Consider the following 22,871-nt stretch of genomic DNA (forward strand, 5'->3'; position numbering starts at 1 on the left):
GGAAGGTCTATGTTAATATAAAGTATGCAACATATGGACATGGACACAAATCCACTGTCATATGATTGAAAAATATAATTTGAGTCATTTATATACTAGTATGCTACTCAAACCTCAAATGAATATACCTCTTGGATCTTAATGTTGGATGGAATAGAATGTGCACTGATATCAAAAAAAAATTTAAAGAGGCATAGGAGTACCAAGGAAAACAGTGGGTAGAACAAGCATCCAAATGCACTATGATTGAAAACAGTATACATTATGAAACAAAATTAGAGGATACCAATCCATTCAAACATCGTAACACAATAATTGTTTATCTAACATTCTTAGAAAGCATTTCTCCTTTCCACTTGATACCTAGAAAAGGCCTAAAATGTGTACAGGCAGCTCCCATCATCACTCCTAGCAGTCGGGTCAAAGTTTTGTGCATTTGGATCAGTACAACCTTCAGGAACAGGAAATTTTACTTGCTGGGCTGCTTTGCCTGCACCAGAACATGACAAAAGCTTAGGAGAATTCCTTTTTATACTTTAAGTGTGTGTGCACATAAAGGAGAAAGCAGAGGGATATTTGAAACTAAGGACTTTCACTTCATAAAGCATGATTTCGAACACTATAATCCTCGCTTAATAGAGCAAGTGATAAAATACAATTTGTCCCAAAAAGTGGAACTCAACATGTGGGTCTAACTATTATTCTAACATTTCTCCTCAGGTGTGAATTCAAACAAAGTCTTTAATAATTGGATATGACATTTTTAAATTTTTAAACAAGAGGTAAAGTGGAGACAAAATGCATACTCGAGATTTACATGCTTTGATGGTATGATAAAATAGTCCAAAAACTTAAATTATAAATTTAATCATTTAACCATTATTCTAACAATAATTCTACAAAGAATGGTGCAAACCTCCCATCAAGGCCCCTAGGATCAAGGGAGCTAACCATAGAAATTTCCACTTTTAATAGCATCCTCATTTGCCTCTCCAAGAGCAGCCTCGCTCAAGTACTTGTCAGCAAGTTGGACTCTCTTCACATTCTCTTGCTCTTGGACAAGCATATTTCCATACTCAAGGAGATTCTCAATGGTCATCCTTGGCTGCTCGAAAGTTGGGGATCCTTCCTTTGAGTTCACAAGTTTCTTCCCAACGCCGTCTACCCCAACAGTTGAAACCCACTTTCTCACTTCATCATCATAAACTCTGGCCCTAAGGGCTCCAAAGAAATCTGCAAAAGCATGGATAGTGTAAATCATATCAAACACAATTACCAATATTTTGCTATATATTTATCAATTAATCCAAGCTGAAGGGAATAAAGAATCAACCTTTACGTGGAAATATGCTAATTTGTTCACATTTTGGCATCAGAAAAAAGAGTCTTAGGCCTCAATTAGATTATGTCACATAGAAAATTTTGTAACTAGTTCATAAAACTCCCACTTCTATAAGGTTTAAGAGAGGCCTCAATGAGATAATGTCACATACAACATATGAAAATTCAGATATAAATAGGGATCTATATTCCATATTAACTAAGAATTACTAAAAAGAAATTATCTTTCTAGTTAGAAGCATACCAATTGATTGGCCAGGGAAGGTGTCAACAAGCTTGACAATGTCATCCACAGGAACATTGTCAGTCCTGAAGATCCCTATGCAGACACCAATTCGGTCTTCCCGGGTAGGTGCCCAGTAGAACTTCTCCATACGACCATCACGGATGAGAGGAGCATATAATGTTGAGAAATCGTTACCAGTGACTATGATGGGGACACGGGGGTTGTCCTCCTTGTTGTACATACCAGGGAGCTGGACATTTGTTGGGTTATCAGCTATGTTCATAAGGGTGGCATTAACCATTTGGTTGTTGACAGTGTATTGGGTTGTTCCACCAAGCCTACCAGCTCCTGCATCAAGATCATTGATGAAGAGGCAGCACATTTTTCCCTTCCTGATAATATCAGCTGCCTCACGGTACCTTTGTCTGATCAATTTTGCAGGCTCTCCTGCGTTCCCACTTTCCAGTTCTCCAGCACTCATCATAATGGGGCTGAAATTTCATTGTTGTAGTTAAGATTGAAGCATAAGCAGCATGAACATATCTCTTAATAAAGGTTTAAATTTGGAATGTGCAAATTAGTCCTAATCTCATATTAATTTCTGTAAGGCCCACAAGAAAAAGAACAAGAAGAAACATGCAACTTACTTGATTCCCATCTTGGCAAAGACAAGCTCACACTGGAATGATTTCCCTTGACCTTTACCTCCCCAAATACCCAAGATGAGAGGAACCTGTGATAAAATCAAGTGAATTGTTCATTTTTGTAGTATTATAGCAAAATAAAAGATTAAGGGTAGAAAAAAATTTTGAAGAGTGATGCTACATGATATAACTATTACAAATTTTACTATATAGAAATTAACTGATGTGTTAACTTTTAAAACACAAAACAAAAATAATCAAAATTTTGTATTTACTATGTTATTGATGCAGAATCAATGTAGTAAATTAGTAGTAGCTTAGAACTTTCCAACTTTGAAATTAATCAAACAGTTATAGATTATAGAATACCTTGATGTTAGGTAGGGACATGAAGTTCTTGGTGATGTGAACAACAAGCTTGTCCATGAAGGCAGGTGCAATGTAAAAACCATCCATGTTGTTGTCCAAGTTGTACCTAAAGAATTAATAAAAATCAGCAAATGATCAAAACCAACATCATCACAGTTCAAGTAGAAGTATATATAAGCAAGCACTATGTGAATCAACAACTTGCATATCGAGTAGTTCTCTTACTGGCGAAGTCCAGTGCTGATGTAATCATAAGAACTCATGACAGCATAGTGAGTTCCAGCTCCAGTTGGTGCCTGGAAGAGTGTGTCAACCATACCCTTTCCTCTGGTGATGTCTTGCTGGTCATCGGATTCGTCAAAAGCAAGGCCTTTCCATTTGTCCTTGTTGGTCTGCTTATCCTCCTCAACCTCTGCAACAACCTTGAAGCTCCCATTGGAAGCCTTGGGGTTGGTGATTCTTGAGGTCACTTTCTTCAAGCTGCTGCCCAAAAAGGCCGAGCTGGGAACTGAAGCACCAGCACCAGTGCTGTTCAAGCTCAGCTGCATCAACACATACCACATAGTTTAATGACAAACTCATACAATGAAAACCCAACTCTTCCGGAACAGGTTAAAGACATACTCGTACGATGAAAACCACATAACTCAGCTTAACGGTTTCCAATTTTATTTTATCAATGATCACCAGAGAAACACAAGGATCCTTGTGTCAATTTTTCTTTGGTCAAAATATGAAGAAAATTAAAGAAAGGGAACCTTTCTTTTTCACTTTTCCTTCAAAACAAAAGGAATTATGGCTACGTGCATGCATAGATACATTCATACATATGCCTATGCTTAATATATGAATACTTGTAGCAACTACTAGAGGCTAAACCTAAGTAAATAACAACACCATATAATCACAAGACAGCTCGAACTCCTAAGAAATAAGATATACACACATACATACACATCTAGTTTTTACTATATTAGTAGGATATGATATAAAATTATAACGTTTGCTCCATAATGATTACTGCTAACAATTTCTTTTTAATTTAAACAGAATTCAATTCAGATAATTTATTCGGAAACAAAAGAATTATCCATACCTAATCATGGATACTTCTATAAGTATGCAAAACAACTTCGATATGAATTGTTGGTTCGTGTCTACAAGTTTATAGAACAACTGATAATAAAGTATTAACCAATACACACATAAGTACATTATGTACAAATATATATATATTAATTGGGTATTGATAAAAAAAGATAGACATGATCAGCAAAGGCTTCAAATGGGCAGGAAAGACACCATACCGGTGCTCGGTTGACGGCTCCAATGGTGGAGAAAGTGGCAGCCATCAGTGTCTAGTAAGAATGTCGCAGATTGGAGAGAGGCACTATTGCCAGAAGTGTAAGCTAAAAGCAGAAGAAGTAGACTTTTGTGGAGAGAAATTGAGATCACTGATGAGACTTATAGTAGTTTCAAGATTGAGATATCCTGAGGATTGGTTTGTGAGTTCTTAACGTCCACACAATAAAGATTGCCTAGCTGACACGTGGCAAACTGAGGGAGGTTGAAACCGAGACCTCATTGGTCCTTGAGGCTAACAATGAAGCTGTTATCTTCTCCACTAAAAATTGAAGTCAATCTATTACCACAAGCATAGAAAAACAAAGTTCATTACTTGTTTTTTTCTGTATTTGATTTGTGCAAGGGAACTTTCTAGCAACAGAGAATATTATTTAGATGAGGTGAATACTGAATAGAATGTGTGTGATGCGATTTCCCTCCCATAATTGTGGTGGGTTTTGTGGTGAATTTGCTGCTAAGGGTCCCACATACATGGCCGGATTTGGAAGGAATATTTTCATAAAAAGAAATTTCTTAGTTTTTCAGGACCATAGAAATTTGATCATTAAGGAATTTATGATTTCATATAAATGCTTCAGGCTTCAGCTACAGTAAGTTTTATTGTGAAATGTTACTTTTTAAAATTTTTTTTTTTTTTTTTAAAAAAAATTGAGAAACAATACCCATTGGTATTATTCATGAAACTGAAAAGTCATCAACAACAATAAAATGTAAAATGTTTGGTGAAACATATTTTATCTGAACTAGCAAAGAAAAGAAAATCCTAACTCACATTGCTAAGGCATGGGCTATAGCATTGCCTTACCTCCTAATAAGAGAGAATGAATAGATTCATAACAAACCCACAATAGACTTAGAAAATAGTCCCCCACAGAAAGGGCCTTAACAACAACTTTGAACTTCAAAGTCTCCTTCAAATACAGACTGGAAAAACCCGAGTTTCACGATAAATTGAACTGCTCATCTAGCTGCCATCATTTCCAACATCTCCACTGATGAAGTTGGGAAAATTTTCTCAGATAAAGCAGCCATTACTTCCGTTAGAGCAGCTAAATGTTACTGTTTAACAAAAAAAAAATTATTGTAAAATGTTACTATATAAAGTAATGTAAATTTTGAATTGTCGAGCACCGCATCAGTACAAAATCATCTTTCATTGTATAGTATTTGACACGTAAGCGTGTTAGATGAATTTAATGGATACCACATGTTACATTTGATAACCATATTTAAAAATCACCAATTATTTTTTCTTTTCTTTTTTTGGAAAAATGACAGATTTTTTTCCATAATCAAAAGTTTCTTACATCATCCTGTATATAACTCAAGATGAAGTCTGGCACTTCTTCAGGTCAGACCAATTTATAGTTGAATGACCCTAAAATTTGTATGACAAATAGCATAGGAATTAGAGAAATAGTAGATGTTTTAATTTTTAAGGGCTCTGCTCTGGGGCTATTTGCCAGCAACTCCTCTTCGGTACTGATCTCTATTACTTTTGTAGTACTATTTTGTTTTCAATCTTATTCCTTATTGTTTAATGGTCACAAATCCGTGTGACGCACCAAAAAAATTTGACAATTATTTTTTTTGTTAAGTGAAAAATAAAAATAGTAGATGAGACTTATAAACGTTATTTCAAAGTCTTTTTAAAATGATGTGATTATTTTTTATCAAAGTATATGTATAGAAAGGAAGTGCACGAAGATTGAATTGGAAACTTCTAGTTTTATTTCTATATCAAAGAGTACAAATTAATTAGCAATCTAATCTCTATCTCTAACATAACAGAGTAACAGAAAATGGCACCAAAAACAAGTAAATTAACCAACTCTCAACAGCTAAACTAACTCCCTAACTTAACCAATCAAAGCTTGACAGCTGGACCGCCTAACTTCTCTACTTTCTTTCCTTCACACGTGCAACCCGTGCTGAACAAACTGATGTCGTTTTCTTCTTCCTCTTATCGTTTGCTTCATTCTGACATTTAGCCATCACTTCAGTCTCAACAAAATAGTTGATATAATATATTAGATTTTCTAAAATAAGGATCCGTTTGATAGAACTTATTTTGCTGAAACTAAAAATTGAAAATATTGTAGTAAAATAATTTTTAAATGTGTGAATAGTACCGTGAGAGCCATTTTTAATGAAAAAAGTTGCTGAAAAGTGAGATTTGTGGGTCTTATGAACAGTGCATGGGATCCACTGATGTGCTAAAAATGGGTTGAAAAGTCAAATAGTGCGGCTACTGTTCATGAACAGTAGCCGTTTGTCTCCTGAAACGCGTGCCAAAAAAAAAACAAAAAAAAAGAGGGAAAACGCAAGACTCAAAAACGTGTATCCAAACCCACACTAAGTCATCTATCTTTATTATTTGAAAGTATTCTAAATTTTGTAATTTTTTTTTTTCATTTTCAAGAAACCATAATTCATTTTACATTCAACTATTATATAAGACGAGATATTTTTGCAAATAATGTAAGGTGTTATTAGAATTTGTTTCTAGTGCTCCTTTCAAACTCTTCACCACCTATTCGTCTTGAATAGCCTGAAAAGTAAGCAAATATAAGTAACATTATAACTTGTATTAGAAGAAAAAAATACAGGACTTTCATAACATAAGAAAAATGTAATTGTATCAAAAATTTGCTAACGTTATGCTGAAAATGTGACATAATTATCAATGAAAGCATCAATGAAGTGAACTGAATAGACAGAAATGGTCCAAAATAGACCACTTAGACAGAAATAGACCGTATGGACTAAAATGAACCAAATGGACTGAACTGGACCGAATGAAACAAAGTGGACCGAAATAGACTGAAATGCTACGCTAATGTGGTTCAATAGAAACATAGCAACAATAAATATTACGCTTCGATTTTTAGATATTATATAGATTAGTCAGGTTTTTTTCTTTTTTTAACAATTATATGAGGAAGAGTAGATAGTTTGATAATGTTCAGAAAATAGCAATGTATCAAATATAAAAAATAAAATAAAAATAAAAAAAAAGAGGTAGAGAATGACCCAAAATATTATTAATAGAAGTAATAAAAAAATAAAAATAAAAATAAAATAAAATAAAATAAAAACATTTCAATTAAGGAAGTAACAAGGAGTACGGATTCAAATAGAATAAAATGGAGGAAAAAAATATATTTAGCCGACTTTAACTAATTTATTGAGGAACCCTAGGCGTCCCAAAATTTTGGAATTAAGATTTGTTGTTGTAGTAGTAGTATTTAAGCACAATTTTTAAAACCTCACATTTTTAAATATAATTTGGCATTAAGGCTTGTTGTTGTTGTTGAAATAGTAAGGGGTTATCTTGCCTAAGACCCCTACCTCCCTTTAAATACCAGCCAAAGAATCATTCTCATCAATAGAAAATCTAGCGGTGCAGATAGGATTGCATCTTAGGTGATGTGGCCATGAAAGATTAATCTCTTACTTCTTTAAGTTACGATTTCAGTGCATTTTAAGTGCATGTGTAATAGAGTGTGTACCGGTATTTTTCCTTACCTGAAACCAAACTGGTACCTTCGCTGTCCATGAATTGTTCTTCTTGGAAACTAGGTTGATTTTGGCAAGACACCACCCCCGTTTAAATGGCATAAAAATTGGAAAAAGAGTAGGCTAAAAGCACCATCTTAAACGTTGAAATCTTGTGCATCTCACGCGTAAATGCACTAAAGAAATGACTGCAAGATTATATACAACACTAGCAAACTTCTCAAACTAAAATATTACACATCAGAATGTTGGTTCAGCCCCTTGGGTATGTTAGCCGTCCATCTAGAAGTAACTTCAAGAAATTAATATACAAAAAGGACACAAAGGCAACTTCTACTTCAGAATTATAAATGTTAGAGAAAAGCATTAATCACATTTACGTTTAAACTTCAAAGGGACTAGTCAAGTTACAATTGGGATTGCTCGTAATCCATATATAACTCACTTTGACCTAGTAAACACCCAATACGAGATTCAATACATTCTCACAAAATACACACTCAAATAATCTAATCCAATTAACTCAATCCAGGTATCACACTAAACCTAGAAGGAGTTTGAGTTGATGACAGCAAATTCTGCAAGGAACATAAAATGGGAAAGGTTTACACTATCACAAGATGACCTGTAGGCCTACAACTTTTGTCTGTTTGGTATTAGGTTAATGGGCATGCACAAATGAACACCATTGTTAGTGTTGGCAAACCTAGCTAGAATTGCAGATGGGAAGAAAGTGCATGATAATTGATCCATGATAAAGAAAGGCACTTTCATCGTTAGACTCAAAAGCCGAAAAGTTTCCCCTCCACCATCTCTCAAAATTCCTTTTCTCATGCGTATATTTCAGTCAAAACAAAAGGTTTCACAGTTGTGAATTGACAGAAAGTGAAGTTCATATTTACTGGAAATGGCACATTGTCTCCTACACACACTCACTCTTACATTCGTCCAATGCTGCTTTTTTCTCCTAGAGCCATGAAGAATAGAGATTAAATTAAAGTTTCATGCACTTAAAAAAACGAAACTGTTGCTGACAGATACGTGAGCCACTCTGTTAGGCTAGAGAGTTTTGGAAGTATGCTGTTTGAGGAATTTTGTTCTGTAAGGTAAGACAAAGAGAAGGGATCTTTCTTCACCGACCCATGTTTTAAGTGGCCAACAGCCAAACCTGATCTAGTGTAACAATATAATATGTGTAATAATGATGAATTAGTAACATCCAGACAAATAGCCGCCATGAGTATAGACCATGTTTTGAGCAATAATTTACTAACCCTATCCTTCATTTTGACTGAAATTATATACTATATGCCACAAGTTTTTTTTTTTTCTTTCTTGATATCCACATGCAATTACTGGTATGTGGACTTGTTCAGCAGTATACTTATTGTGAACCGATCAAATAATTGGGATCAGGGTCTTCTCCATCTTAAATATTGTGACATCATGTACACTATTGTATTCATCAGAAAATATAAAGATAAATCTCCACCATGAAATGAATGAAGCATCTCCAATATTCAAAGCAAATGGAGAGGCCCCAACAGTCAGCCATCTAAGAAACCTCTCAAGGGAAAAAAGTGGAGGAATAGAACTGTACTACCAACCATGCACAGGTTATTAAGAATTTAAGATTGCTGAGTTAGATTGTCGTACAACAAAGAACAAACACTACTGAAAATGCAATGAATGATCTAGTATTTTATAACTAGCAAAGGCTATTAACAATGATCTAGAGCTTGCTTATTTAAAAGCTTCTTAGTTAATGTGTAAAGTGAAATCCTCTCTCTCTCTTTTTTAGTCATGATCATTCTCTCAAAAATGATTAACTTTTATCCCTTTCATTTTTTCGAGTGATGAACTTTTATCATAATTAATTGCCAAAAGGAAGAAATAGCCATTGTACTTGCCTACACTGCTGCACAGACAATACTTAATTAAATTACATATTCAAAAATAAATTCTCTTTCTATGGCCCAACTCATGATAATAATGATTAGGTATTCCATCACATAGTCTATATCTAATTCCTGAAGATTTTTTTTTTTTTTTTTTATTGAATATAGCCCTTTGAGGGAATGAACAGTAAAGGTTACCCAATTTAAGAATGACGATGTAGGCCACAAAGGAGACCCAAAAGGACATACTTTAAATTGAAAGTAAGAATGTCCTTTGGAGAACACAAAACAAACTTCTATAAAGAACAAATCTCAACTACTTCTTAGACAAACCACTCAGGTATTGCTACTACTGAAAACCCAACTGACACAGTTGAGGAAGGGCTTAGGACAATGACAGGAATAGGCTCTTCATGTGGAGCATGCAAGTTCCTGAGGAGAAAATGCACCGCTGAATGTGTATTTGCTCCTTACTTCTGTTATGACCAGGCTGCAGCCCACTTTGCAGCAGTGCACAAGGTATTCGGTGCAAGTAATGTTTCCAAGCTATTATTACACCTACCAGTACACAACCGCCGTGATGCAGCAAACTCCATTTCTTACGAAGCAATAGCCCGAGTACGGGATCCCATATATGGTTGTGTTGGTGATATATTTGCTCTCCAGCAACAGGTTTCCATGCTATTTCTTCAACTTCTCTCCAAAACACATAAAATCACACTAAAGTTTTAATTATAGTTAACCAAAAGTGACACTATTTACACATTGCCTTGCAGGTTGCTAGCTTACTAGAGGAGATAGAAGTCATTGGAAACCAAATGGCTAATCTCCCAGTTGGTGTTGCTAATTGTGGAAGTTCCCCAGCAACTACTAACCTATACAATGGTTTACAATTCTCTTCACAACATGATGTCATGAGCCCATTCTCCTCACAACATGATGTCTTAAGCACACAGTATTATCAAAATCAACAAGCTCCACTACTTTTCCATGCAGGAAGTACAGCTGCCAACCAAGGCTTTGACAGCCAGATGGATGTACAGCTCCCTCCTTTATATGGATGGGAAAACCAAAATTTATTTGATGACTCTGGCTTGAATCCCTCAGGAAAACTCCTGGAGGGAATAGATGAAGATAACTTCAAATGTTATCCATGGTTGTACAACTGTACTAATGCCAAAAATTGAGTGGATCCAAGCTAGGAATTTTACTAGTAGCTTTTGTAAAGCCTGTGTTCTATAAGGAGTAAAGGACTCCTTCCAGCTTCCAATGGGAACAAGTTTTGTACTAGGCCTGCTTTTGCTATTTAAGTACATAGATGACCTGGTTTTTGAGTTGTAGGCATAGCTTATTCTAGTTTGAACCCTAAATAAACATCCTTCAAGTCAATATATCTGACCCATACCTTCCCTTAACCATAGATCATAATCAACTGGAAGATTCTACTCTATTTTAGTGCAGTACCTTATGCAGTGTGACATGTCAGGCAATTTGATTGCAGTTTTACAGGTAATGGTGCTTTTAGGATTAAGTGCTTGCATTAGCGTCCTGCATGGGTAACCAGAAAAGCATTAAAAGAGAACCCAAGATGATTCCAAGGCAGTGGTTCCCAGAAATATGCCAAAGGTTAACACCAAACTTGATGATACCCGGCCATATTAACAGGCAATCCGAAGGGTACAAATATTAGACACAACATAAAGCAAGAACCACATTAAAGCAGCACAACCAAATGAATCAAGTCATTTAAGGGCTAAAAGACTACAAAGAACAGAGACACCAGACCATTAAAGAGAGAAAAGCAGAAGAAATAGTACTGCTGCATCAAATGGCTGCATGTGTGCTTAAAGTATTTGTTCAAAAAGTAGATACAATATACCAAATGAGTATACAAGCCTTTAAATATAAAAGTCTACTGGAGAAATCTCACAAAACATTATATAAACCATAAGCAAAAGTTGAATAAGTGAATATATGAGTAACAACATAGATAAAATTATACTTGATTTTATTAGAAGTAGGCTGCAAGTTTAAGGAACCTAGAAAAAATGAGAAATCAGGAAACTGCCATCAAGTTTACCAACTAGCATGAAGATTAGTTTACCAAATGTGAATGTCTTGAAAAGGCCACTTGTCCCAGGAAAAAATGACCATACAATATCCCTGGAAGCATTGAAATAGTGAGGACAGTCTTGCATTTACTTTACTTAACAATAGTCACCTATCAATCAGTTCAAAGATGGGTTATTTTTATGTCTTCCACAACCTCACAACTTCACTTCTGCTGGACAACATTCCACAAATTAACTAATTTGAGCTTTTTTTACAATAAAGAGTGTTCCCCATTTGTAATAAGTATCTCATTCATAGGGGCAGTTGAAAGCCCATTATCACTTTACACTGCAAATCACATTTCATCCACCCAAGATGATCCCTATGAAATGAGAATAAAAAATAATGAAAATAAAATTTTAATTAATTCTATGATACTGAAATTTCCTCACAAACAAAGCATTCGGTTACAAAAATAAAGATAAACCAAAACAAAGTTTGAAGAAACAACTTGAAACCATGAAAAATTCCATGGCCATTTCTGCTCAACGTTGTTTAGTCTGCAAATAAAACAGAAGGAAGAAACTTAACACCTTGGACATCACTATAGATTTCATAAGACAAAAAGAACAAATCCATCCTTTTGACCTTCAAGACCCCATGAGTCCATGACTCCTACCACTGAACACTGTTATGAATCAAAACAGAGAAGCACAGTATTAGTAAGCAAAAAACTATAGCTAAAACAACACCAGAATACTAATTCCCTCAAGAGCACCACTCCCTAGCATTCTGGAACATCCGCAACCATGGACTAGGGCCTTTTTTGTCCACATTCCATTGTTTTGGATACCAGGGATACTGCCACATCAAGAAGCAACGCTCTGGATGAGGCATCATGGCAAGATGCCTCCCATCTGGAGAACAAATGGCTGCAACCCCTAATGGAGAGCCATTCAAATTGAAAGGGTAAGTTTCTGTCACATTCCCATCATCATCACAATATCTTACTGGGGCCAAGTCTGAATGAAGCACACGATCCAAAACTCCATCATCAGGGAAAAATGCTTTTCCCTCACCATGAGCAGCCCATACACCCAATGTGCTACCCTCCATTCCTTTGAACATTATAGCAGGTGAGTCCTTTATTGACACACTTGTGAAACGACATTCAAAACGGCCTGACTCATTGTGAATGAACCTTGGCTGCGATGGATCCCCACCAGCACCATGCACACCACCAACCTGGGGACCTGGGACCCACCCCAACAAAGCCATGAGCTGACACCCATTGCAAACACCAAGACTAAAAGTATCTGGTCGCTTGTAAAACTCCTGAAATTGATTCAGAAGGGGTTGATTGAATCGTATTGAAGCAGACCAACCTTTTGCAGAATCAAGCACATCAGCATAGCTAAAACCTCCAACAAACACAATACCACGGAATTCATCCAGAGAGATGGTTCCTTTAAGCAGGTCAGACATTGTAACATCCCATGGGTCAAAACCAGCAGCATAAAATGCTGCAGACATTTCTCTGTCACCATTGCTGCCTTCTTCTCGAATCACAGCTACTCTTGGTTTTGAAGCTGCATTCATATATTTCTCATCTGTGAAGGTAGGAGTAAAGGACAATTCCCATGAAGGTTCATGCCTAAATTTCAACCCTTCTTTCTCTGATTCAACACAAGTGGGCAATCTTTGGAACTTTTCCAGCTGAAAACTGGTATCCTCCCACATATCCCGAAGCAGTGAAGTTTTCTCATTCAAATGAATTACCTCATCTACCTTTAACTCTATTGAGGGACTGGCTGTTACTTGTCCAATTATCTCAGAAGAAACACCAAAACTGCCAAGCTTTCCTACTACAGTGTCCAAGTTCTTCTTGCTAACCTCAAGAATTACACCAAGTTCTTCTGCAAAAAGTGTTTGGAAGAGGCCCTTCCCCTTCGAAGACATGTCCAAGATGATGCCACAATTTCCAGCAAATGCCATTTCCAAGGCACAAACCAATAGCCCCCCATCACTGATGTCATGACCAGCAGAGATCAAATCATCTGCAATAAGGTCCTGAATGCCCTCAAAAACTCGTTTGAGGTAAGAAACATCTTCAAGATCAGGACACTCATCCCCAAGTTGGTCAAAAACCTGAGCAAGAGCAGATCCACCTAACCTCCGCTTTCCTTTTGACAAATCAACATGGAGCAGAATACCATCATCTCCTAGCTTCAAATCTGGTGTTACTGTTTTTGTTATGTCAGGACAAGTGACATAGACACTGATTACAAGATTCCCAGGAGCCTTGACAACCTCACCAGCAGAATGGGCTGCCATGGAAAGACTGTCTTTCCCCCCATCAATTGCTATACCAAGTTCAATCATAGCTTCTGAAAGGGCTGTAGCAGCATCATACATAGCTGCTCCTTCCCCATCAAGCTTGGCAGCATACATCCAATTACCACTCGCTTTAACATCAGAAAGAGAAGTGACTTTTGCCCAAACAAGATTTGTGAGTGCTTCCCCGACGGCCAATCTTGCCATTGCTTTTGGATCCAGCAGACCTTTGATTGGCTGCTCCCCAATGGCGCATGCACCTCCAGTGAAATCAGTATAAGTCTGACCAATGACTGCAACATCAGAAAGAGGAATTTGCAAGGGGCCAACAGTTTGCTGCTGTGCCACAAGACCAGTAACACACCTATCCACTTTTGTTGTCAAGAAGCGTTTTGAACAGACAGATGGAAGTCTCAGTACCCTCTTCAAAGAATCCATCACTGTGATCCCAGGAGCAATATCAAGAGGCTCTCGTGCATGAACCACCCGGTGGAATTCAAATGATTTCTGAGGCATGTCCCCAAGTACTTTCTCAAGCTCAAGATCCACAGCAGGAGGAGGAGGAGGGAGTCCGCTTGAATGGCATTTTTCCATAGCTAAGCTATCAACTAATACAATACGTCCCTCACCATTTATTTTTCCAATAACAGCCATAGAAACCCTTTCTCTATCACAGATTGATTGTAACAGGTTGCGGCTTTCAGGCTTCACCAAGATTGCATCTTGCTCCTGATATTCTGCACCCCAAATCTCTAGGACAGACATTGTGTGATCACCGACCACAACTGCCCTGATATCAATCTCAGCACCCTTTGGGTATATGATTTCCTTAACTACATTACAGTTCCCACCAGCCCCCTGATCATGAATGCTGATAATTGGGTTATTCTCCCCCATTTCAATGCAGGAACGAACAACACGATACAACTTTTGTGCCATCTCAGCATCTCCACGCTGAACAGCATTAAAATCAAGCTCTGCATCATTCTGGCCACTAACCATGCTAGACGCTGCGCCTCCTCCCATTCCTATACGATATGCAGGGCCCCCAATCTTCACAACTAACATTCCAATGTCAGGCTCTTCTTTAACTATATGGGTGTGATCAATCTGACCTATTCCTGCACTAAACATTATTGGCTTCAACCATTCTCGTCTCTCCCCACTCGGCAGTCTCATTCCAAAAGTTCTAGTGTAGCCCAGAATCAAGGGCTCTCCAAATTTGTTCCCATAGTCTGATGCACCATTACTAGCATCAATAAGGATCTGCAAAGGCGATGCCAAGTTTGAAGGGTATGTAAAAGATGGATCTTCCCATGGGGCATAAGACCCATCTATTTTGAGGTTCCCAATACAATAACCAGCTGCAGCTGCACCCCCAAAAGAACCCTTTCCCGTCGCATGGGTATCCCTAATACGACCTCCTGCACCTGTTTCTGCACCAGGGTAAGGTGCCACTGCACATGGGAAATTATGGGTCTCAGCGGTAAATAAAATATCAAGGTAACGAGCAGCCATCTCTAATGGACATATTGACCCAGGCTGAATAGGTCGTAATTGCTTCACATGGAAGCCCTTGATAGCACTCGAGTTATCCTTGAACCCAATAACAGAATTGTTTGGGTTTGCCTGCAAAGTGCTCTTCACAATCTGCATGAGTGTCCTATTCATTGGCTGTCCATCAATAATCATTTTACCAGTAAAAAACCAGTGCCTGCTGTGCTCACTATTGGATTGTGCTATGTCAAACAATTCCACATTGGATGGATTCCGCTTGATGTCCTCCCTAAATAGCCGGGTGTAATACTGTAGATCTTGCTCATCAAATGCCAAGCCCATTTCCTGATTAATTTCCTCCAATGCCTTCCGGCCCTTCTCCATGACAGGTACAAAACGAACTTCCTCTGGAACCACATTAGTCTCAAATGATGTGAGCTTCTGGGTATACACACACTCAGTCATACGATCATGAACCATTGCAGCAAATTCATTAATCTGATGATCCTGCAGTACACCCTGACAAAACAACAAATACCTCCTCGATCGTTCCATACGGGTCACCTCTGTCAACCCACATGCTCGACAAATTGATACAGCATTAGAAGACCAAGCTGTAGTAAAAGACAACCGAGGCCCAACCTCAACTATGACTGAATTTAACCCCTCCTGCTTCTTCTTCTCGAGAAAGCTCTCCTTCCCCAAATTCTCAGGCTCATAAGTCTCCTGAAGAAGCCACTTAAGGACAGCAAGCTTTTCACTTGAAAGCCTTGAATCAAGCCCAATATTGAAGCACTGTTCAGTTTTCAAACCAACAATCTGATTTGAGACTTTGGTTTGAACAGACTTCAAAAGCTCAGCAGTTGCACCTTCCTGGAGCAGCGGAATCCGGAAAAAATGGATAACTTCCTCGGCAGGTTTCTCAACCAAGCTTGATTGCTCATCAACTGTACTGCTCACACCCCCAGAAACAATAGCTCTGGGCTTTGCTTGAGCACAACACCTCAATGAAACCCCTCTTCTATTAGATATACCCAGTTTTGGATTCTGTCTATTGAGTGTACCCCACAGCAAACGACTTCTATTTCTTTGAAAATTTCTATGTAAAAACAGATTTTGCCTACTGGTACCCTGAAATACAAAACAAAATATAGACACAAATTTTTATAAAAAAAATGCTAGCTTAAGCCACGGCCCAGAAAGACAACCAATATGCGCACACACACAAACACAAAAAGTTAAAACTTCGCTCGCTTGATTAGAAAACATGAAGTACTAAACAAAATGGAATTTTAACAACATGCACTTTTTAGTACCCAAACAAAACAAAAGTTACTTTACTATCACAAAATTCCCAATCTTTCATATATTTTCCTATAATTCCTCAGCAACCAAACAGAATGGACATGACAACATACCTGCAAGAACTCTGCCGCTGTAATTTCCCGAGCACCGGCCATTTTCCTCAGACCTGAAACCACATAACACATCATAATTATAAGCAAAAACAAAACCCCAAAAAAAAAAAAAAACCATTCTTTACATAGACCCATATCAAAATTTGATACTCTCCCAAGGAAAAAAGAAATACCCAGAAAACAAAACCCCAAAAAAAAAAACCTCCCTACAACTCAATCATACCAACATTTCATTATCAATGATAATATAAGTTTCGAAAATGAAATCGATAAAACACGAAAGCAAGAACAATAATATCAGAGAGAGAACCTTTGTGTGAATCAGTGGCAAAGACCGATGAGCTAGGGTTTTAGACTGATATAAACCCCCAGATATGGGATCAAGCGACAGTTCCTTTAGTCCAACAAGTCAGCGTTACACTGAGAAATTTTATAAAATAGAGTCACGTCAACGAGTGTCTATAATTTCTCAAAAAAAAAAAAACGAGTGTCTATAATGTTAACCGTTCCTTTAAATGCTTTGACACTATTTTTACGGAAAAAAAAAAAATATATATATATATATATCAAAAAAAAAATCTGTAAAAAATTTTTTTAGATAGATTATTAATCAATCTTTAAGAGTATTTATTAGCATTTTTTTTATAAAATAATCTATTTATCTATTTTTTTAGTATTTAATATTGGGTGGCATACATTAATCATTTTTTTTTTATAAAAAATTATGAAAAATTGAAAAAAGGGTCAAACCAGTTACTTATTTATTTTTTTATAAAAGTTTTCTAAAATGATTTACTAACGTATGCTTTGAGGGCACACATTAGTAAAATCCTTTAATATTTATAAGAGAATTCTCTCTATGAACTTTTTATGTGGTTCAAAAATTTCATCGTTAATGAATGATAACTTATCTTAAAAATAAAGTTATAAATGTCAAATAACAAATTTTATTTTTAAAAAAAAAACAAATTTCTAAAATTTAGAATTTTTTTTTCCTTCACATTTATCTTTTTATTTCCTAAAATTTAGCCTTTTTTATCCAAATAAAAGTAAAACACTCCTATTCTCAAAAAAAAAAAAAAAAATGTAAAAGTAAAAGTAAAACACCCTGAAAGTTCAATTAGTGTATAAAACACTATGAACGTTTAGACCCCCAAATTATAAATTATCAATTCAAGCTTAATGTCAAACAATTAATGTGCGGAATATAAACATAAACTTAAAACAAAATTGATGAACAATCTAAACCAAATAAAATCACATCCATAGCAAAAATTAAATAGAAAAGATTAAGGGAAGAGAAATGCAAACACAAGGACAACACTCGATGTGTTATCAAAGAGGAAACTGAAGCTCTCAGCGTAAAACCTCTCCACCGCCCTCTAAGCGGTAAACAATCCACAAAAGAATGTAGTTCGGATACATGAACAGCAGAAGACCCTCCAAGCCTAATCTACCCAATGTACCTAAACCCTTTAAGCTCCTACTCCAACGAGGTTACGTCAAACATATTTCTTCTTTAGCTTGCCAGATTCCGCTACTTGACCATAGCATCTACCAATATGAAATTGGTCCATTCTTAACTGCTTCCCAAACACCAAATGGTCTTCTCACAGATATGGGTATGGTGAGAAAATGTTTTAGTAATTTACCTCTCAAGGATTTAACAATTGAGAGGAAGAGAGTAGAGGAATTTGAAGAATCTCTATGTGAAGATTGTGAATGAATCAATCTTGTTTTTCTCTAGGGTTTCTCTCTCAAAATTCTCTCTGAAAGCTCTCTAAATATCGTGGGTATAAGGGTATATATATAGTAGGGTGAGAAGGAATGTGAAAAGTCAGTTTTTCCCAAACAGAGTGTTCTGGTGACTTGGCCTCGCGACTAGGTTGAGTCGCGAGTTCAAGCCGCGAGCTAACGGCCTAGCCAGCCTGGGACTTTTGTCCTGTAGTGCAACAGCTGGCGTGACTCTTCAGCTTCTGGCATGCTTGGCACGTGTGCAATTTCTGGCAGCTTGCAAGCCACGAGCCACCCGCAAGATCCAATCGCGAGTCCCTGCTTCTTTGCACAATCTTGAGCATTTCTTCACATTTTCTCACACACTACCCTTACATGATTCCCACCTAAATACAGGGTTACTAATTGCTAAAATACAAGCAAATTTGGCACGGAATAAAGCCAACAAAATGGTTGATAAAATTCAACCTTACACACCCCAATTTAAAATTTAAAAAATAAAAAACTGAAAGAACTCCTAAAATTTAACCTTCTTTTTCCTTACTTTCATCTTATTTTTCCTATCCTAACTTTTCTCTATAGGCTGTGTTTGGTTGCTGTAAAACATTTTCCGGAAAATATATATTTTCCGGAAATGCTAATTTCCGAAAAAGGAAAATATTTCAATGTGTTTGGTTGCATTTCAAAAAATTTTCCGGAAAATATTTTCTGGTGTTTGGAAAAGAAGAAGGAAAACACAAATCCAGAAAAACACAAGCCACAACCTAGAAAAAACTCATCAACGATCGCGATCCAAGATCGCGATCTCGCCAGCGCAATCTCGCGAAGGTGAGATCGCAATCAACATCGCAATCTCGCCGTTCGCGAGATCGCGATCAACGTCGCAATCTCGCCGTTCGCGAGATCGCGCCGTCGATCACGATCTCGATCCAGCGCGATCTCTCTCTCTCTCTCGCGCGCGTGCACGCTCTCTCTCTCTCTCTCTCTTTTTCCGGAAATCCTTTGAAGTGAAAATGAAGGGAGAAATTCATTTCCGGGTCAAAGGTGAAATTAGTGGTCAACCGGAAATCATTTTCCGGAAAATAATGTTTTCCGTGACAGCCAAACACATGGATTTTCCGGAAATTGATTTCTGAAATTGGTTTTCACCCAATTCAAACGCAGCCTATATCACTACACCACTTTCAAACACAGTTCAAAAAATAAATTACTGTTATGCTTATCTCTAAAATTTATCCTTTTTATTTGTTTGAAAATTAAAAATATATATTTCGAAATTATAATAAATGCAAATTATTAACTTTTATCCCAAAAATATATCATGCTCAGAGGTTAGTAGTTTAAAGAAAAAATCAATTAATTGTTAACATTGACGTTAATGTTAACGTTTCTAGAGAGAGAAAATATCAGAATTCTCTCTGGCTAAGTCTTCATCGCTCTTCAATCATCCAAAACACTTTTCAAACCTTTGCATCACCATAGAGTGTAATTTGGACTCAAATTTTGGATCTTTCACTAACCATGTAAAAGAGAAAGAATGACTTGGTACTGCGGCATAATTTTTTTAAATGGGTTTGTTAGTGAAATTCTGACTTGACATAATCTGGACCTTAAATACGAAATGTATGAAAGGAAATGTCATGATTTAAGAAACTCTATGTGGTAGAGTAATCTAAGAACTCTAAAGGATCTTAATCCAACATATGATAATGAAGCGTTGGGTTCATAGCCATGTGACGACGATGCTCTTATTGTAAATTCTTTACTCTCTCTTTCTCTTTCTTTTTCTTTTTCTTTTTCTTTTTTATTTTCTTACAAAGTAAAATAAAATAAAAATCTCATTAAAAAAATACAAAGTCAATTAGGTTTTTTGCACTGCACGTGTACTAGAAAATCCAATTTTTTTTCTCTTTTTTATGCAAGAAAATCTATCACGTTACACGAACTAAGTCATAGTAATTAACTAATTTTATATAAATATATATATATATATATATTGCACGTGTGCTAGAAAATCTTTTATGGTTTTTTGGTTGGGTGATTTTGCATTTTGGATGAGTACTAAAATCGAATGAAGTTGGGCTTCAGTACAGTTCTTCTTCATCTTTGTCATTTTGGAGTTGGCCCACTAAATCCTTAATAGAATTTTTTTTTTCCTGTTCCTACTTAGTACTTACTTCTTTCGATAATCGCTGTGTAGTTCTTGTTCTTGTTGGATTACGTTTGGAAGATCTTTGATTCTGTTTTTTTAGTTACTATTAAAGACTGTCGTGCACTTCGAGTTAACCGAATTATTTGTTGGATATTGCTATTTTATTTACTAACTAACTGTTATAATTGATAAAAAATTTCTCATATATACACATATATATTAAAATATATTCTAACACAAAAACACATCACAACTTAAGATGTGATTGATTTTTTTATTTTTTTTAAACTCTCGTTAATTTATAAGAGAAAAAAAAGAAAATTGTTATGTGAGAAATTATGAGTCAAGGAGAAGGGAGATGAAAGTATTGGCTGGATCAAGCAGTGGAACTGGAGATTATAGCGGACTGGAGGTAGTGGCAAGTGAGGTGGGTGGCGTATTTGCTGACATGTAATTTTTTTAATACTAAAAGCAGTTGTCAAGTCATTAAATTGCATATCATTGTTCTGTCATACATATAAGCAAGAAAACAAAATAGAAGTTAATAAAGTGACTAATAATGCTTATTTTTAAAACTTCAAGAACTAATATTTTTCACTTAAAACTTTAAGAACTAATTGTGTTTAGCATGGAAACTTTAAAAACTCATAGCATAGTTTCACCTAAAATAAAACACAAAAAATGAGACAAAAAAATTTTGTGGGTGTAATACATCTACCGATGCATTAATTACTCTATCTCATTCCATATACCAATGCACCAATTACCATCCCATACTAGTTACATCCGTAAAATTCCTTCTTTTATTTTATTGAAATTGAAATATGTGAAAAAACATAATTGACAGGCGCTGGCCAGCACCTGTTAATAAACCAGCTGTGGTTCATTTATAATTTATCACAAATTTCACTGCATGAAAAATTAGCAAACTTTTACTTTTTAGTTGTGATTTAGAGTACCATAAAATGATTTGACTTTCTTCATTTAAACTGACACACATTTAATACATATTCAGTTTTTTTCACATCCCTAAAAAAATGTGAATAATTTATTATAAATTTTATCACATTAACGGGTGCTGTACAGCACCTGTTAACAGCACACTATTTTTAATTATGATTTATCATTTAATTACGAGATTTTGTACATGATCAAGGATCTCCCACACAAAGTAATGATGCACATAACATCTTTATGTCCATCCTTTAACTTGTCTTCTTTCCTTTCCCTAAGACAAGAAAGTTAAAGACAATCAAGCTTCTAAGTGACATGACATGTTGCAATTAGTCGAATTGCCCTTTTTGGAAGTGTAATATATTCCATTATAGGTGATATGTTCCCTTTTTGGAAGTACTTTTTTAGTATTTTAACACTTCTGTAATAGAATTGCGCTGAAAACATAATGTTAAGTATTTAAAATGTGATTCATTGTAAAATTTTATCTTACACTTATAATACTTACATTTAGTTACATGGTATAAGTGGATTCCAGTTAGCTCAACTAATAAAATCTCTTACCGTTGAATAAAAAATCTTATGATATGTAAAATATTCTAATATTTAAACTTCTTTTATTCATATAAACTCTTGAAAATCAAAGCGATATTTTTTTTAAATATATTTAAACTTTAACAATAAAATCTCATTTGAGAAACAATGTTATGATAGTTTCACCTAATTTTTTGGATAATAATAATTAAATGACTAATTATTATATAATTTCACAACTCTCATATAATGTACCTAATATTATATAGAAGGATTTCTTTTAATTAGACTTTGGTTAAAATTTGTGTAAACTTAAGTTAATTTAAGCTATTTTAGTTAATGATAACTCATTGAACTTTACAAACAACAACATCAAAGTCTTAGCCCCACAATTTTGAAGTCAACTATGAATTCTCAAAAGATTAGTTATTGTCGGTCAACATGTATTATTTTCCTTAATTTTACTCCAAAGTCATACTTTATGTTATTTCCTTAATTGACATGTCATTTTTTTTTTTTTTTTTACTTTTTACTAATGTGATTTTTTTGTTTTTCTTTACTTTTTTTTTACATTTCTTCAACTAGAATCAATTCACTCTTTCTTATAAGTGCATGAATTTCTCTCCATTGAACATGACCAAACCTTCTGAAGCAAGTTGCCATCATCTTTTAATCAATAAGGACTACTTTTGTTTTTTTAGTAAATTTTCCCATTTTAAATCCTACCTTTTAGTATATTTCCATTTTATTCATCTTAACTTAGTAGAGCGCATAAATGGAAGCAAATTGAAAATTCTGAAAAACTCAAGGTTTTAATTTAAATTTTTTGAAATT

The 22,871-nt window shown here is 35.6% G+C and overlaps 3 protein-coding genes across 4 annotated transcripts; 1 reads left to right on the forward strand and 2 right to left on the reverse strand.

The window, feature by feature from the left end:
* Positions 1 to 219: 219 nt before the first annotated feature.
* Positions 220 to 4,074, reverse strand: LOC126697552 (ribulose bisphosphate carboxylase/oxygenase activase, chloroplastic). Of its 2 annotated transcripts, none has more exons than XM_050394588.1 (7): positions 3,888 to 4,074; positions 2,806 to 3,122; positions 2,581 to 2,686; positions 2,215 to 2,300; positions 1,586 to 2,058; positions 952 to 1,233; positions 220 to 490 (listed from the first exon to the last, which is right to left on the reverse strand). In XM_050394588.1, the coding sequence occupies exons 1-7, from the start codon at positions 3,930 to 3,932 to the stop codon at positions 375 to 377; spliced, it is 1,425 nt and encodes a 474-aa protein (XP_050250545.1). In that variant the 5' UTR covers positions 3,933 to 4,074; the 3' UTR covers positions 220 to 374. The 2 variants fall into 2 exon arrangements, with proteins under 2 accessions (XP_050250545.1, XP_050250546.1); XM_050394589.1 differs by having other exon boundaries at positions 917 to 1,233.
* A 5,562-nt stretch (positions 4,075 to 9,636) lies between these two features.
* LOC126697554 (LOB domain-containing protein 29-like) lies at positions 9,637 to 10,702 on the forward strand. Its single transcript, XM_050394591.1, has 2 exons — positions 9,637 to 10,034; positions 10,139 to 10,702. Exons 1-2 carry the CDS (start codon positions 9,756 to 9,758, stop codon positions 10,547 to 10,549), a joined length of 690 nt encoding a protein of 229 aa, XP_050250548.1. The 5' UTR covers positions 9,637 to 9,755; the 3' UTR covers positions 10,550 to 10,702.
* A 1,108-nt stretch (positions 10,703 to 11,810) lies between these two features.
* Positions 11,811 to 17,138, reverse strand: LOC126697553 (probable phosphoribosylformylglycinamidine synthase, chloroplastic/mitochondrial). Its single transcript, XM_050394590.1, has 3 exons — positions 16,974 to 17,138; positions 16,664 to 16,716; positions 11,811 to 16,376 (listed from the first exon to the last, which is right to left on the reverse strand). The coding sequence occupies exons 2-3, from the start codon at positions 16,703 to 16,705 to the stop codon at positions 12,183 to 12,185; spliced, it is 4,236 nt and encodes a 1,411-aa protein (XP_050250547.1). The 5' UTR covers positions 16,706 to 16,716; positions 16,974 to 17,138; the 3' UTR covers positions 11,811 to 12,182.
* Between the last annotated feature and the right edge of the window lie 5,733 nt (positions 17,139 to 22,871).

Source organism: Quercus robur, chromosome 8 (genome assembly GCF_932294415.1).
Source record: "Quercus robur chromosome 8, dhQueRobu3.1, whole genome shotgun sequence".
Taxonomy (NCBI): domain Eukaryota; kingdom Viridiplantae; phylum Streptophyta; class Magnoliopsida; order Fagales; family Fagaceae; genus Quercus; species Quercus robur.